Source organism: Salminus brasiliensis, chromosome 22 (genome assembly GCF_030463535.1).
Source record: "Salminus brasiliensis chromosome 22, fSalBra1.hap2, whole genome shotgun sequence".
NCBI lineage: Eukaryota > Metazoa > Chordata > Actinopteri > Characiformes > Bryconidae > Salminus > Salminus brasiliensis.
The window spans coordinates 10,637,692-10,656,699 of record NC_132899.1 but is presented as its reverse complement, the minus strand read 5'-3'; the positions used below and the strand labels follow the sequence as shown (position 1 = coordinate 10,656,699).

The 19,008-nt window shown below is 39.8% G+C and overlaps 1 protein-coding gene across 1 annotated transcript in view; it reads left to right on the top strand.

The window, feature by feature from the left end:
• Positions 1–19,008, top strand: part of ca10a (carbonic anhydrase Xa) — a 199,276-nt gene that overhangs the window by 161,294 nt on the left and 18,974 nt on the right. The window contains exon 4 of the mRNA XM_072667184.1: positions 14,927–15,112. Coding sequence (XP_072523285.1) covers positions 14,927–15,112 — 186 coding nt within the window. The remainder of the gene's footprint in view (positions 1–14,926; positions 15,113–19,008) is intronic.

Genomic DNA, 19,008 nt, shown 5'->3' with positions numbered 1-19,008 from the left:
AGGATTTTTGCTGGTATAGAGCGATAAATCTGATCAACCAACTGACATATCAGATGTACCCTATTATGCATTGCTGGATGAGGCCAAACCTTAAGCAGATTAAGCCTTTATCCTAAATTAAGCATTTAAGGTGAGATTGACAATTACTAGTTTCTTGGCTGCATTTTAATATCCATGCACTGCAGTGTTTGTGTATTTCTTAGCTTACTGATGAAGTGGAAACTCCTCCGTCATTCTTAAGTATGTAATGTGTCACTCAAACATCAACCTTCGTGTTCTGTCCATCGCCTCAGCCCCGTCTCAGTCACTGAACACCAAAGTGATTATGCCGGTACCTCCTCTGTATTGATCACTCATCGGACACAGTTAATGCCACCATTAGTTTCTCTCAATCAGGGATTGATTGGACACAGTTAATGCCACCATTAGTTTCTCTCAATCGGGGATTGATTGGTGTTAATTTCACTGATGAAAGCAGGGTACCGTCATTGATCTAAAGAATATTGATCGAACTTGCTAAGGCCTCCCGGCACAGTGGATTTCAGTGTCTTCCCGTTACATTCATTCATTCCAAACCATGCCCCACATCGCTCACAGATTCTGGCTGAAAAATAACTGATGCGGTATAAGAGCCCTTCAGCCCATTAAAGGAAGTGTGTCTCATAGTGTAAAAATGTCAGGATACATGAGTCATACTCATGCAACAAAAGGGAGAGAGACATTGATTTCACTAGAATGCGCACAAAGTATGGCTGGTTGCTTAAAAGCACCATCCCTAAAGCCTTGCCCTGAATCGGATAATGAACCTCTATTTTGGACTGAAGGAAATGTAAGGTTCAGTTTTCTTTGCTTCTGTGTTTTTGAACATGTTTGATTTGCGTCAGAAAAGTTAGATTTTGCAAACTTTGAGAAGCACTTTTGGAGGAGCTCTGTGCGTGAGCCAAGCTGATCTCCACAAAAGGTAACTAGGGAGGTAAAAGGGGTCTTTCTTTGAAAGTTTGTTATGTTATGTACACTGTGTATGTAAATGTTTGTGGACACCCCTACTAATGAATGCATTCAGCTGCTTTAGGGTGGACCCATTGCTGACAAGGATGTGCAGATGCACACACACAGACTGTCTAGCTGCTGTAGAGAAGTGCAGCTGCTTTGAGCAGTGGAACTGTGTTCTCTGCAATGATGGATGGTGCTCCATCCAGTTTTGGGATGAGCTGGGGAGTTGGACATAAGGCAGGGTGGTTGTCATCCAACATCCTTACCTCACTAATGCTCTTGTTGTGCTCTTGAGTTGCAATTAAACCCTCACAGCAATGCTCCAAAATCTAGTAGAAAGCCTTCTTTGGACAGTAGAGACCACTATTCCAACAAAAGCAGGATATACTTAAATTCAGTAGGAATAATGAATGAGCAGATGTTTTTGTCCATTTAGTGTAACATGGCTAGTGTTTGAAAGTGTATGATAATGCATGACAATGTCAAGTCGTGTTGAATCCATCCATTAAGTACATTTTGTGAACTTCAGTAATGCCTGTATCTATATGTAAAGGTTACTGTATTTTCACTGAGGTCAACGTATCCCATCCGACAATACAAAGCAAAGCTGTTGTTAAGCACTGATGTTCAGCATATCTGTGGCTTAGGCCTTGAACAAGTACCCAGACACAAGCCGTGCTAGTGGCCAGGGGTTGTACGGGTTTGTTCTATTCCTCCTTGTTGTATTCCCACAAGATTGCAACAGTCTCCCACTCAGAACAGTCCAGTATACTTTACTGCTGGCTCTGAACACCCCCAGGCCAAGGATGGTTTTTCTTGAAGAGAGAACTCTATGGAATCGTAAAATAAATAAATAAATCAAACACTAAAAATGCAGATATTGAAGTCACTGGGCATTTTTCCCCAGTATAATTTTTTCATATGTTAGAATGAGTGCGGGAGTCTTATTAAGCATATGAAAAAATACATAACGGATATTTAACATGACCTTCATAACCTTTTTACAACACTTCTATGTTTATTACAAAAAGAATGCCTTTTCAAAATTAAGGCTTAAGAATATCTAAGTTCATGAAGAAATGCATACACAGTGACATGAGTAGGTCACTTCTAGGGCTTTATGATATGGACAGAATACCATTGTGATTGTGCAAAATGCTAGTGTATGGAAAACACAATGAGGACATTGGACACATTGATTAACAGTAATTGAATCATATGAATGTTTTGCATTCTGAATAAGATGGCAATAATGCAACTTTTCATGAAAAAAATAGTAGTTTTTGCTGCCTGCTTCTTGGCATGGATGCATGGTTGTAGGAGAAACATTACCCAGTGTAAAACCTTATCAACATGTCGCCACTGTCCATAAAAAAAAAAACTCATAAATTAAATTTTTGGGAATTTTAAACTTCACAGGGAAAGAAACCTTCTTAAATTTCATTTCAAATTAGTTTGAAGCATTTTTGCTGTTCCATTCATTGTGGACCATGCCAGACATGAACACCTGCCAGTTTTAAGTTATGTTAAAAGATTAAAATTAGCAAAAATGGACATTTTTCAGGATATATTTACATAAAGTAGGTTCTTCTGAGTGGCCCCCGGCCTTGGGCGATTATCGATCAGTTCTTTACAATGCCACAGCTATTCTTGACTGGTTATCCAGGGAGGTGTTGGCCTAAACACCCCCCCCCCCCCCCCCCAAACGACACCCAGCTCACTTCCACACTAACCAACATGGGTTTTAGTTAGTTAGATAGCAGAACTGGCTTTGGTGCCTGTTGGTGTGATTAAAGGTGAATGCTGCTAGTTGGTAGTTGGAATTGACAGTGACTACATTGCAGGTTCTGTGGCTCTGGTGAGCGCTGTTTCAAATAGGCACTTTTGTTTAAAGAGTGTTGTCACTTTGCATTGCTTATTTTTCCTCTCATGAAGCATTACCTAAAGCCTTTTAAGCACATAAAGATATAACAGACCCATGGGGAGCTTGCGTGACGGTTGGCGGTTTCCCAGAGTGCCCGAAGCTGAGGGCTGCAACCCGGTTGTGCCCCCCACAGTCCTGTACAATAAAGTCTAACAGTAAAAACCCTGGCGAAAATGTGTTCCTGCTGTCCCATCTCACCATGATATGTGGCAAGACATTGGTTTTACAGCTCACCTCAGCCTCTGCATTCTAATGAGGACGTTTCACTGTCACAGGCAAGGCTAGGCTTCATACTGCGGATCGTGGAGTCGCCCGACTGGCTCCTTGCTACTTAATTGGATTCTTCCCCCCCTCCTCCCTCAAGCTCTGACTGGCTAGGAGTGAGCCCAGGGTGTGTTTAAGTGTTAATTTGTCACCTGTGGTGGGGTGCTGGCCGGGCGCTCGGGTTCGCCTTAGCTCGGCAGGGGCACAGCGAGAACAGATGGTGTCGAGAAGGGGCTCCAGAGTCGGCTCAAAGATACCCCAGGTGCTTCTGCTGTTAACACTCGCTTCTTAATCATGTGCATAAGCGCCTCCTCTGCCACCGCTATCTAAAGACATCTCTTTGAATCAAATTTTATTTGCTTGATTTGCAATTTGCATGCACCTTGAGTCGCTCCGTCTACACTCTTAAACCTCATTCATCAAAGATGAAAAGGTTCTAATCTATTTCCGCTGCATGGACCCGACTATGTTATGAAACGCTGTGTTGCGCCTCCTCTAGTTTACTGTTTATTCAATCCATCAATCATCCATTACTGTTTCGTTTGCCTGTTTATGAATATGCTGTTTTTATTTATTTAATTTTCAGTTGCATTATCTCTTGCACTGGAAAATAACCACAGTTTCCTCACATTGGCTTTGGGTTTAGCTAAGCTCATTATTCTGTTCATTACTCTACCTGAGAATTCTTCCACAGCATGCAGGCATGTTTTTGCTGTGTAGTTTCATATATATCTTTATATTTTCATTCACATGGCAGTATCATAATACTTAAAGCCAAAATAATACAATGACAAAAATTACAACCACAGTTGTTTGTTTTTTTGTTTGTTTGTTTTTTACATTGATAACTTAAGATCTCATCTTTTCAGCCTCTGAAGCTGAACACAACTCTTCAAATAGTAACTAAATTAAATAATCAACTAAATCATTTAAACATGACCCCGTTCAGCATGTGGGGGGATGTGAAGGGGGGATTAAACAGTCAGATGAGTTTAAAACAAACAGATTGTTTGTTGTATTTTATGCAGATTGTATAAAGTCACATGTTACTAAATCTAAAACTCTTCAGATATCATAATGCTGCATCTATGTCTAATCGGCATTCACAATTTGTTACATCTACGCTGTTAAAAAGAATTTGTTAGCCCTAAGGAACCATGAAAAGGAAATTGTGTGAGTATGAAACCCCATCTTGGTAACTTCGTTAAGTGTTTTCATAAGCTATAGTTCCACCCAACGCCCTACGTTTGTTACGTAGTTCAGACTACAGCTGTTGACCTGTGGTTAGAAGCTTTGTTCCTGGTCACTGCGTCATCGCTGACGCGGACAACACACACACACACACACACACACACACACACACACACACACACACACACACACACACACACACACACTGTATGTCAGCTTAATTTGACATTATTGAGAATGTGTTTTCTTGCATTATTTAAACTCCAAAAAGTTAACACACAATTAATTTACAAAAATGATTCTCCAAAGAAACTTCCATTGGAAAAAGGTTCTTCTAAAAATAGCTCTTAGCCTCATTATTGATAAGAGTATATAAGTGCAATATGTAGTGTAATGTTAGTCTGTTTAAAAGTACCCATTTCCCACAACTTGGCACAGTTCCCTTTGGCAATATCACAGAAATCAAACACTAACAGTGCCTGTGCCTTTAAATATTGAGCCACTTCTCACCCTGGCTCCCCCGAACGATTCAATTTTTTCACATGTACTCCGCATTTACTTCACCTTGAGTTCACATTTCTTCTGCCGATCTCTTTCCCTCATTTGCATCCATCTGCTGTGCCTTTCTGATGTACATTCGGATATAGACTCTTTCTGTTTGCTTTCATTTTCTGTGATCAAACTCTGTACATTTTCAAAGTAGCCCAAAAAACACACCTCGTGATCTGACCATTCTGATCTGGGACTGCCAATTAAAACTCTGCCTTCACAAAAGCGGTGGGTGGAGCTATATAGATGAGAGGCGATATAATTTGTACGGTATGTTGAATGTTGTGTTTTCTGACTTAGGCAGCCGACAAAAAACAACAGTTTGTGGATGGGTAGGCACTCCAGATACCCAAAAGAAATGTGCAGACTTTTACATAGTATGTTCTTTTTTAAATAAAAAAAATAAATTCTGGAAAGTTTTTTTCCCCACTGTTCATCACACTGTAACACTGTCACGTTGTAGTGAAAAAAGTATCACATAAGGCAACTCTAATAGTATAAAGAAATGGTTTGGCAATAATCACTTTCATTTTCTGCATATTTCTCTTTCTTATCAATTATTAACTAGACTTGCTGAAATCCCTTAAATCCTTGCCTCCTGAGTCTGTTCTCCCTTCTGTGAACTACATTGTCAAAATATGAAAAAGCAACTTTGATGTGGGTGCAAGACCTCTTTTATCCTCCATCTTAAAGTCTTCAGTATGAGGACACATTGCAAAAAAGGGAGGAAAATTACACATTTAACCTAGCAGCAGTCCCAGAGACAAGTGATGCAATTCCTCTATGCTATCATGTTTTCATATAAACCTTGAACCTGTCTTTAATACGCTCTTAAAAAGAAAAGTTCCTAAATGGTGGTTGGCTTGAATGTACACTTGTTCAGAGCTTTTACATTTTGTGGAGGTTTTTGAAGCTTTGAAAATACTTTTCATAAGCGCTGAAAAGTTCTTTAGGAAAGCAAAAGTGGTTCATTTGTGGCATTTTGCTTGCTTTAGATTTAGATTTTTAGGTAGAGCAGACGAGTGCTTGGGCTGAAATTTGGTCACTGGTCCCACTGTTTGTTAGAGTAGTTCTAATATTTTTTTTCCGGTGCTGAACATTAACCACAAAGGGCTTTTGTTTTGTGGTGCTAAACCCGATTTGGACATCTTGAGCTACTTTGTTTTATAATCAGAAACAAACTGGCAGGCTGATCTAAGAGCTTGGATTGCATTACGCTCCTTTGAGACATTCCCTGTGATCTGAAATAATTCAGCATGCCTTTTTCTTTCACAACATATTCTCTTCTCGAACAAATGACTATAATAAGCTTACAGTGGGTGATTTTTGAGTGGGCGCGTGAGGGGTGTGCATATGAGTGAATTGTGTGTACACATGCACTCCCATATCCTGCTGAACGTATGCATGTGGCAAGCGCAGAGTTGGCGGTGACAACAGAAAAAAAGCTGCACGGTAACAGAAGGAAGAGCTATTTAATGATTCAGCAACTTACTAACAACCAGCAGACGCTACACAGCCCTCGTCTTTGTCCTCCACCCCTCCCCTTCCTCCAAACATCCTCCTTTCATTTCTTTAGAACTATCTGAACAAGAGATAAAGTGGTTATTTTAGTGGCACCAGCAGCAGGCAGTCCTGCGCATATGTTTTCACCCCATTTGAATAAATGTGTATGCATGGTCTGTGGGAGAGCAGGAGATAATCAAATGTTAGCATGACGGCATGCAGTGTAAAGAACTCTGGGTGTCAGAAACAAGAAGGCAAGGCCATGCACAGGGCAGCACCAGACTGCTGGAATTCAACTACTTGTGTAATAGATTTTTTGTATTAGCCTTATTTTGACTAACCCATAACAAGAGAGCGAGCACAGCAGGACCATTGCAGAACTGCCATCATCATTATTATCATCATTATCATCATCATCATCATCATCATCTTTATTATCATCAATTAATGTTTATTCTTTAAAATCTTAATCTACACTGAAAAAAATGGTGCTTTGAAGTTACATGATTAAAATAACATGCTCCCATCCAAATAAACTCTGCTACATCAACACAATCCCCATCACATGTACACACCATGCAAATTCTAGAGGTGTTAGAAAATAGATACACTTGAGTATCAGGATATTATGTTTTGCAATACTGTATAAATTACTTAAATACATTATCAGTTTGTAATGAACAGTTTACATATTTCCTAAAATTTGCTTTAAAATATTTTAGATTGCATTGCTTACAATATTGCAGTATATTGCAAAATATTGAATTACAACCGCTGTTTTGTAATGCATAACGTATCGCCAGGTTCTTGCCAGTACTAGTATATTCAGCGTACCATTTAATTCAGTGTAAATTTCACAAGCTCATCCAATAACATGCCACTTTACTTACCACAAGGATGCCTGTGAGACTCTTAGGTTAGCTCTTAGCTCCTTACCTGTCCCGGTGTGTCTGCTTGACCAGAGCTTCACAACCTTTATGGAGCTTCCCCTCCATAAAATGATGAGAGCAGATGTATGGATGTCTGGGTGGAGGTTTTAAATTTGGCACCTTCAACCACAGATGCAGGTCCTCTTCTTTGAAGACGTTGTTGGAAAGCTATGTAGCTCTGCTCTGAAAAGCTCTAAATAACGTTAAGCAGCCTGTTGGAATGTTAGATTATCATTGCTAGCTACTTTATAGTCAGTGTCCACAGCTGTAACGAATACGATCATACCACCAAATATGACCAAAGGTGGAGGAAACTCTTGAAAGTGGGCATGACAAAATAAGACGAATAGAAAGACAGAATTAAATCAACAAATAGGGCATTTCTGCTTTGTCATTACACATGTAAAAGTGCTGTTATTATTATTTATTTAATAAATAATAAACACGTTCTGGCAAACTGCACATTGTGCGGCAGACACACGGCTAGACTTGCAATCAAAACGTGACATTTTAACCTTCAAAGTACAGTCAGTACAGAAGTGTTTTCTGGAGGACAAGAACCAGATGTCCCTGCATTGCCAACATAATAACACACACACTAAAACAGAGGGAGAAAGAGCTGTGTGTAATGTATATGATCAAGATGGGCTCTGTGGTCTTCCTAGCCAGCTTTGCTTTTCTCTGTCATATTAATTTCTGACTGTCAGTCGAAAATATGCACTAATATAGTAAAGGGCAGTAGAAATAGTGGGTCGCTGTATCATTTTAGGTGACCATTTCTGTCATTCTAGTGTTAAGATGAGCATCTGAAAGTGGGCTACCATGTTCTAACAACTCCAACACTCAGCTACCTCACAGGAAACACTCACAACATGAAGCCATGCAGTACGAGTGTGTGCTGTTCATTACAGGATCAGGCAACAAATTACAGGATATCTCCTGCTTTTACACCTGCCATTTAAGTAAAAGTAAAGCGAGCAAGTCAGCTAAGCAGCTAATCCAATTTGTTATACCTGCGGCTACGTTCCTTATCCTTTCTTCTATGTGTGTTAGAGGAGTTAGAGTACAAGTAAAAAAAATTGCCATCATTTAGCTGTTTCCAACTAAATGAGACTGAGTGAGATTTTTGCCTCTCTGACCTCTTAATTCCATCACTTAGAGATAGCTCCCGTAAAGCTCTACTTGGAAGCCTTTTTCAGCAACCACCAATTAAGTGAATTGCTTAGCTTCTAAAATACATTGTGCAGTGTTGCTGTGAACCCAGCAGAAGACTTTAAGTCATATTTTAATTGTGCAAGTTTGGTTATTTTTGCAATTATGCATTTTGCATAGGGAGTTCCAGCCCAAGCAGTGTGTTAGCAATTAAAACGGTAGCGGCACTGGCATTAATGACAGTTTCCAGTTGCTGGATCAATTCTAAATTGAATCGAGTCACAGGGGTCATTTATGCGTGATAATGCATGTGCAAAATTGAAACTCCTTTTAGCTTAGCCTGATTTAAAGGAGTGGATCTATAAAGGGAAATTAAATGGAAGGTGGAGGCAGACTGGCAGAGCAGAGAGCAAGGCTCTGTGAATGAAAACCGCACCGCATACCAATCACGCCCAGGTATGAGGCATCAAGGCATATCACCAAGCTTATCAACTGTCGAAATAAACATGAATACACATATAAGGGGTTCTTTAAGGGTTCTCTAAGGGAGGAAATGGTTATTCTATATGTATGCCAACTCCTAGAACCATTTAGATGCTTAGATATTTCTTTACATGGGTAAATGGTTCTTCTCTATGATGGAAAATCTCTATATTTTAAAAGTGCATCTATAAAGCAGCAAAAAGGTTCTACTATGTAGAATCCAAGAGGGTATCAGTACTATATAGAACGATTCTTGCTATAGTTGTTTAGTCCGAAGTATTTTAAAGCACAGGTGACCAAACATTTTGTCTTATGGGAAAACTAATTTTAGGGTTTTAAATTGAGTTTTAAGCATATTTTATAAAGCTATGCTATATTTTGCTTAAATATTTGTGGACAACATTTAAAACTTCTTATAGGGCTTGAATTAGAGTTTTTACATACTTTATAAAACTATGCTGCATTGTGTTTCTTAAATATTTTGTGTGTAAATTGAAAATACTTTTATAAAACTATGCCATATGTTGGTTCTTAAATATGTTGTATATTATTTAAAAAAAAAAAAAAATATATATATATATATATATATATATATATATATATATATATATATATTTAAATTGTTATATTTTGCTTCTTGTATATTTTGTTTACAAAACTCATTTTGGCTTAGCCTGATTTAAAAGAAGTGGATCTATAAAGGCTAATTAAATAGAAGGTGGAGTCATTGGCAATGCGGAGAGGCGCTACGAAACGAAAACTGCATACCAGCTGCACCCAACTAAGAGACATCAAGGCATATCACCTCGCTTATCAACTGTCAAAATAAACATGAATACGCATAAGGACTTCTCCTACTCTTTTCCCCTGTCCTTTTCATCATATCGCTTTTCATTTCACAATATTTCATTGTTGACATTTTAAACAGGGCTTAAAAAGCCTCCAAATGCATGGTGTCACCCAACAGCATCCCGGAAACCGGTTCCACTGAGCTGGAAATTAATTTGACAATTCAGAGGATGCGTCTTCCTCTTTAGCTTGCGATTTTACTCGGCTGAGTTGAGCACCCAGAGGAGGCTGATATTTTATTCATCAGCATCACGCCTCTGTCACCTTAATGAAAAAAACACACACCTTGTCATTTAATCAAATACATTACGCTTTAACCTTGATTCAGGTGCACTCTGCAGGATGCCGGCAATGGTATTAAAATGTTTTTATGATTGCCCGAACCACAAGACCCGCAAGGAACTTGGAACAATCCACCACAGGGTTTGACCTTCTGTTGTTTTCCAATCAACTTTGGACCACATGGGAGGATGCCATTTTGATCGCAATTTTTATTCATTTATCATAGACTTGCTTTAGTGGGAGATGGATGATGATTTGGGGAAATGGAAATCACAGACGCCTAATGTGTACTTGGCACAGATTAATTACCCAGATGTGTCTTTCTAGTGTCTGTTTTTCCTGTAGCTTTTAATTACTTTGGATGTGTTACTTTGGACTAGTGCTGTGCCTACTGCTGCCAGTCCTAAATAAGGGGATTCACTCTTAAACTCCTTTTGTTCAAGGGTCCTTTAGTAAAGGCAATGAAAGTTCTAAGTTTCCAAAAATGTAGTCACAGGGGCCAAAGTTTTGTTACAATGTTTGTGGTGGACCTAGATCCAACAGACAATAAACATGTTAAGAATAGAAGAGTTTAAAAAAAATAATAATAATAATAAAAAATATATATATATATATATATATATATACATAAAAAAACAAATAATTGCTGTGTTTACACTGTGAAATGTTTAACACCATGTTAAAATGGTGCAGCAAATGAATGCAGTAAATGAGTTGTTTTTTGCTTTTTTATACTTAGTGTAGTCTAATGTTCTCCTATCTCAGTTTTGTCAACATTACAATTTAAGCGGAGCCTTTTTTATAGTTCTAATAATTTCAATTGAATTCATTAATCTTCATTCCCATCTGCAGGTCAGGACTCCTTCTATCACATGGAACCATATTTTCAGACTCCTGACCAAAAACGTCGAGATGAGATTTAAATTTATTCTTTTAACAAGCAGGCTGTAAGACACCATTCTAAAGCCCTGAAACCATGTATGTGTATAAGAAAGAACTTAAATGTGCATCTACTTAGAATAGCTCTAGACCGGCCCTACAGTCTAACTACATTTACATTTACATTTATGGCATTTAGCAGACGCTCTTATCCAGAGCGACTTACAAGGTAACTCGTATTACAGAGGTGGGTCAGTGTAGTGTTAGGAGTCTTGCCCAAGGACTCTTATTGGTGTAGCGCAGCATAGTCACCTAGACCAGGAATCAAACCCCAGTCTCCCACATGGTGTGGTAGCTCAGTGGCAGGTAGTGGTGTTATCTGTTGCGCCACACCAACTAACTGCTGCTCCTCAAGTATGAGGAGATCATAAGTGTAAATCCCATTGCTTAATTTCTCATTGCTCAATTGCCAAAAGCCTCCCAGTCTGGGGACATCATGTGATAGGGGGAGTCTAAACCTGCAAATGGAACTACACTGCAAACAAATTCAGGGGGAGGAGCCAAAGACTATACATTATAGACAGTAAGTACAAGTTCGGTATGTACGACTCAGTATATGCTTGTAACTAAACTAAGCTGAGTTAACTAAAAAGGACTCTCTACAATCAGTTACTAGTGTTTAAGTTGGCCTCACATTAAATATTTTACAGCACAAATACAGCATGTTTTGTCATTGGGCGAGGTGTGGGGGGTTGAGGTACCTTTCTTGTGAGCCAAATAAAACATCCGCAATGTTTGAAATTTTACTTCCGAGAATGAAAGGATATGTATTGGTCTTTAATGTTATGATGGGAATAGCTTAGGATGGTAAGAACCATATTATTACTTGCTCTGCAACTGGCCCAGTGAGAAGCAGCCTCATCTATTAATGATGGATCCATATAATAGATTGAAGCTGGGATACATTGTTTTATTTTCTCTTTAAACCAAAGATAAGATCATTTTCAAATAATTTTAGAGACTATAAAGCCAATGCCCCTTGACAGTTCATACACTCCTCTAATATCTTTATTTCACTGTTGTTTCACCAGAGCATAACAATTACATCATGTTATTGCATTTCAGACCATGCAATCATCATTACCTTCCCAGTGAGTATTACCCACGGTTAATGACTGGCCTTTGGCTTGCAGATTCTCAGTAGTGCTGTTCGACAAATTAAAAAAAAACATGTTTACCAGATCCAGGCTTTTGGCTTATTAATCTTTGCTAAGATGATTTCAATTAATAGCTTCTCTCTTGGTCTGGGGACCTGCTGTCTCCAAAGAAATATATACCGGTTTGGGACCTTTCGCTAATGTTGTGGCACTCCGTGCCCCGTAGTGTGATCAGGTTTTCACAATTTACACCTGGCATGCTTTTTAGTAGCATACATTCATGGCTTAAACTCTGAAAATATTCATATTTTTGATCTATAAACATTTGTAGAAACATACAAACCAACAAAAGCCATTTTAGAGCAATAAATAAACACTTTTGCTGTTCCAGACTCGGCTAGAGCACCCCCTAGAGGTTGAAAATTCAGTTTCTAATAATTATGTAGCAATGAACAGTGATATTTGAAGCAGAAAAGCCTCCGATTGGCTGCTTTCTACCTTGTCAGCATTTCAGCTAAGCCATTCAGCTAAGCCCTGCCTTTGAATGCTCGTTATCAACTCTGTAATGCACATTTTTGAGAGGGCCGGAGCCCCGCTGATATTTAGAGCGGATGTACTCTTTAATTCATAACACAAAATGTCAGCTGCCTCCATGTGGATGACTCGGATATTGTTTTTTTCTTCTTTCTTTCGCGGATAACAGCCGCACAGCATTGCAGTGGCAATAACATAATCATACCGTATGTCTGGAAACGGCTTTTTAATACAGGTTAATAATCTCTGCCTATTACGTGTAACGTCCGGCCAAAATTACCACGACCCCCCAGCAGCGCGAGCATCTGATAGCCAACACTCACCAGCACACTCTGCACTTCCATCTTCAACGCTGAGCGCTTCGCAAACAGCCACGCTCCCTGCTGTAATTACAATTGTTGTCAGAGCAATGTGGGGTGTTATACATAAAACTGTCACATTAAGAAATTAAAGTGCAGCAAAGCATTCACTCTCCTGATTCTGAAGGCATTAATACAAATGATGCTATGCGAGACGCAGAGTCAAACAGCTTGGTGCATTTAGCGAAGATGAAGGAGCCGTGAAGTCGGTCGATGATGTGTCCCACGCAGGACCACAGCTTATGAGATACTGACTGCCTGTGAAGCCGACCTGGGTTAGCATTCTGCTGTGAGCCGTGTCAAGTTGACTGTACCTTGCATAAACGCCGCCATCAAGTGCAGTTGGTTTACAGTGCGCTCCTTTTTTCTAATACGAAAGACGTCATGAAGCATTTAATGCAGTCTGTGGGCCTTCGTGAAGATCACTCTGTGGGGGAACAGTATGGTTACAGTGGGCTGTAGCAAGTCAAGAGAAATCACAGCAGTGATACAATATAAGGGGGGGACTCAAAAAAAAGCTGAAGCCGAACCAAAAAAGCTGAATCCCAATCTATATGGAAAAGCAGGCCATAAAGAGCAGTATAGGCCTTCTGTAATTCCTAATAAAACAGTATTCGGGTTCAGTAGATATATCTTGTGGAAAGAAATGTTCTGTGGGCCCATATATTGCCTTCATTCAACTCCAACACAAAGCACGTTCTTTTCCCCCGCAGCTTTAGTTGGCCTACAGATAAGTTTTTTTCCACTCTCCTGTGTTTTCTTTTATTCCTTTAAGCCTTGGAACCAAACAATGAAGGGTTTTCAGTCTACCTTAGACCATCTGTAGCTCATGAATAATCAGTGAAAAATGACCTCTTCAGGGTTTGGAAAATGTCTCGCCCTTTTCTTGGGTAAGTCCGACACCCCAAGGTAACTCTGCGCATTGGTAATCCTTTAAGTGCTGCTGCACATTCTTTGCTCTCCCTCTTTCGCCTTTGGCACTCGAGCTAGGTCTCTCTCTCCCTCTCTCTCTTTTTCTTGTGTACACTCATCTACACACAGTCTCTCTCTCTCTCTCTCTCTCTCTCTCTCTCTCTCTCTCTCTCTCTTCCTCGCTTCTTTCAAATCATTGATTTTTCAGAAGTTCTATAAAATATTTACGATGTGTGGGCAGGCCTCTTTCTCTGGGAATTTGGAGAGGGAAAATCATTTTGAAGGCAAGTGGTAAAAGGGAAAAGAGAGAGGGAGAAAGAAGAGAGAGGGAGAGAGAGAGGGAGAGAGAGGAAAGGGTGAAAAAAGAAAAGGCAAGATAAGAGCCATGGAAGCCTTTCTAGACTCGTGTTTGGAATATCAATGCCCAACTTGGAAACTACTCCAGAATATAAATAAATAAACACGTACACTGATAAAGATCGTTATCCAGGGCTCTTGTATCACTGTGCTCTCTCCTTAAAGCCTCACATCCAATCAGTTCCAAGCTGATTCCGAGCATCTGCGGCTTTGAAGACCCGGCTCTTTCGCCGTGCCTTTACTACCTCTCCAATTCCACCCTCTGTGTACTTGAAGTGTTTTCCATTGATGATACAGTACCGTTGTATCACTCAGTGTGGGAATACAATGGTTTAATTATGGACTTAAAGCTCTCGCTCCGTGATTCACCGCCATACTCATTCTGTAGCACAAAGTAAACAGACAACAAGGTCAAGAGATAAAGGCGGAGGTTTGTGGTTTGTTATTTACCCTGAGTCTAACAGAGCCAGATTACTGTTTCTAGTTCCCTACTTGATCATTGTCTCTCTCTATCTCTTTCTCTCTCTCTTTCTCTCACACTCCTTGCTCTGATGAACAGTATTTGACAATGTGCCTGACCGCTCTTCTCCATTCATCTGCTCTCTGAAGGTGGGAGGGACCATGTACAACACTGGCCGCCACGTCTCTCTGCGATTGGACAAGGAACACTTGGTGAACATCTCCGGCGGCCCAATGACGTACAGCCACCGGCTGGAAGAAATCAGGTTACACTTTGGCAGTGAAGATGGCCAGGGCTCTGAGCATCTCCTCAATGGCCAAGCCTTCTCCGGGGAGGTAAGCTGAGAGAGCCCCCTTTTTGTGCTGCACAGGGCTGGACCACAAGACACATCAAAGTGTCCAATATGGTTCTCAATTTTTTTTTTTTTGGCTTTTGAACTGATCTGTTGAGACCATTAGCAGAGTAAAGTGAGCATCTCAAGTCAATAGCAGGAGCTGACAGGACACAAAGCAACCTCAGTATTGGTTTTGCTGTGGTAAAGAATACAATAGGGCCCAAACCTATGAGGACTACATTGAAAATCAGATTTGTTTTTTTGTTGTTGTTGTTTTTTTTTTCATTTAAACAGAACAGAATTGATGAAATGTTGAAAAATGTACAAGAAAGAAAAGGTGTATAGCAAGAAAATGAAGAAGAACTAATGAATCACTATTTCTGGTTAAATATGTTTACATTTAAGCCAGGTTGTGGTATTGACCACATTTACAGCTTTGTGCAAACTATTTGATTGTCTCTTTCATTGAAGCTGGTTCCAACGGCTCTCAGGTGGATCTGATCTACTCATCAGAGGCCTTTCCACAAACCAGAAGAGTCTATGCCAAATGGGCCTTGTTATCATTAAAGCCAAAGAGAACAAAACACTGATTCATGTTGAAATATAAAATAGCAACTTTTCCAGGCTTCCCATTTGTTCTGGACAATCTGGACCTGGAATTTTAGATATGTGCTGTCCAATCATGAAAACATTTAGAAAATTAGAAATATATATTTTTTTCTTTAATCACCTACCGTGTTTGGTCCAGACTTTCAGACCTTTGGTCCAAACCAAATAGGAGTAAAGGGCCACAATTTTGTCTAAAAAGGTGTGCAGTGTAAAAATACTTTTTTGTGGGTGGTTCAGACTTGCGAACCAATGATAGGAGGTTAAGGGCAGGCTATTGTCACCCATTAAACAATATGAGAAGAAAAAAAAAACAGGAAAAAAGTGAATGGCAGGAGCTCATGGCGGGAGTATCCACCCCTCTGTGGGGAGTTAAGTATAGGGAGATGCAGCCAATGTAGGTGATGATGACAGGACATATCTATGTATATCATGCTATGGTCTTTAGTGTGCTCTCTAAACTGCAACATAAAGCACAAATCTACCAGATCAAATGTAAACAATGTAGCAAAAACATGAATCTTTGTTCAGTCCATGCTCTTACTGAGATCATGGAAACGTTCAGTGGATGAGCAAAGTAATAAAACATGTAACTACACTATTATAATTGTATTGCAAAATACAACTTCACTAGTGGTCTCAGACTATGCAAACCTAGATGTACTATAATTTTAAAATAATAAAATAATGTCTCTTTGCCATGTTTTTATCTTTCATTTATACTAACACGTGTGCATCATGGCTTTCTTAACAACTTATAAGAATAATATATAATATAAAGAGTAACTTGATATCAATTGACAAATAATCTCTAAAAAATAAAAAAGGAATTAAATCACAGTTAATATAACAGCGTCTGTATGTGTTTCTAAATAAGCACAATGGCAAACTGTAGGGAAGGCATTTCATGAGATGTTTATCTTGCAGTATGTTGCATCAGGTTTAAATAACACAAACTTGAGATTGTTGTTCCTGGCCCACAACACTGAGCATGACTGCGAGCTGTTTATTGGCCATACCTTAGCAGAAAAAAAGCTCTTTGTATTTATGATGCACTGCATTTCTTTCCTTTCCTTTCCTTTTCTTTTTTTGTGCTAAAATGATCTCAGTTGCCTTTGTTAATGGGTTGCTTTGTTCAGATCCAGACCACAGTGCTCTTTCACAAAGCCACAATAGCTGAGTAAAGCATCTCAATTAAGCTAACAGTGTAATTTTAGAAAGCACTGCACTGCAGCCTCCATCATTTGATAAAGTCACCAGTCAGTGCAGGCCTGACATTTCTCTTTGGGAGTAATAAGACCAGCGATTAGAACGGCAACAAAATAACCGTGAGCCTGACAGGCAAATCCGCCATAATTAATGATTATAATTTCGTTCCCCTCCCCCTGTGGAAGGGAGCCGATATTTAAATAATAATAAAACAAAGTGGAGACTGTCTATCAGGGCATTGCAAGCTGTGACCCGGCCACCGATGCCTGGCTTTGTCTGTTTACTCTTCATTACTAAGCCATTATCGTTCTCCGCTTGACACTAGCACATCTTTCTTCGGCCTTCCGCCGCGCTTCTTAGGAAGGCACCGCTGGTCTTTGGCACTGCCTTTAATGCAGCAGCAGAGTAACGTGAATATGATCGATATCTTTCCAACAGTAGCTGTTTTGCATTCAAAATCAACCAGGCTTTTAAGCCTTATTTAATATCTGCCTATGCCTCACAGACTCTATTTCTCCACCCTCACTTCTTTTCCTTTTACCTTTGTTCCCTAATATCAGAAGATTGCATTTGAGCCCTGTTTGCTTCCGTTAGAAGGACGCTGCAAATGCACTCTAACACCTCTGGGTTAATTTACTCTTCCCACTCTCTGATCCAGGCCTTCACACACTAGCTGAAAATGAAACACCACTGATCAAATGAGCAATAAAGCATTCAGGGTGTTACTTAGAAACTTCTTCCAAAGCCTGCTGAGCTAGTTTTGCCAGATCTCTCAGCTGTTATCCTCGTGTTGTATGGGCTGCAAACAAGATTGATCTTTAAAGGAATATGAGCAAAACATATTGTGGAAGGCATATATGGAAGTGGAGGAGGGGTCTTGTAAACATGATCTACTGATAAAAGTAATGTTCCCAAATACCTGCTACAGAGTGTTTCAGAGAACTCGTTCAGTACGTCATATCACATCGCTTGTGTGCGATAAGTGATACGGTTTGTTTGAGCACTGGTGGAAGATGAAGGTTACATGGATGCTTGTCAAATAGAAAATGCTGAGATCAATGGCCGGATAGCACAAACATGCAGGAACAACACACAATACTGAGTTTATATTAGACAGAACATCACCTATCTCCACAAGCTGCCAGCAGCTTTTATGAGATCCACAGTGATGCCTGGATTTAATACACTTCCACTCTTGTATTGAGGAGAGCAGGTCATGACACTGCACACACTACACACCTGCACTCTCAGGCACAAAGGCTCCTACATGGTTCTTGGCTTGGATCTATGGTTTTGGGAAGAAAAGACTTTAACTGGTATGAAGCTTGTACACTTTGTTTGCACAGCCTCCTCTAGATTATTTAGAGATGTTCAAAATGTTCTAAGGAAACTCGGTTGAGTCTTATGTGTTATGGTTAGGGTTTGGACCAGAGTTATGTTCAGAACAAGGTCAGGGTCAGCAACAGGTTTTGAGTTAGGGTTAGGATGAGATCCAGTATTAGGTCTGGGATTAGAATTGTAGGTATATCTACACATATTCAGATGTCGATCAAAAATCACATATATTTGTATCTGACGATTTTCAGCCCAAATGTCCCATTGACGATCGGCTGATTTTTCTCCAACTTGCCGATCCCGAAACCCGATCAGATCATATTCATAAGTTAACTATTACAGCAGCTCTGTGAATGGTGCTGCAGTTCCTTGCTCTACTGCTAGACTGCTCTACTACGGTGCTCGCGCACAGGTGCAGAAACCAATTAAAGCCGTTGTCGTACTCCACTCCTTGCGCTGTATTCGTTAGTCTGGTGATTTTTTTTTTTTTAGCATTGAGAGTACAGACAATTAACACTGCTAACCAAATACCACAGTGCAGCTTCTGCATGGGAATTCACAGGCTCTCTCAGCTTGTGCTCGGAGTTTCACCAAGTTTTTAAATGCAGTTAATTCTACAAGTGAAGTCCACTTCATCTTGAGAGACGAGAGCATGGTGCATTACCACATTTACCTGGAAAGGTTAATGTGACATCCTGTTGCGTACCCGATATCCGTTATCAGCCGATTGAGCTGGACTGTGATCGG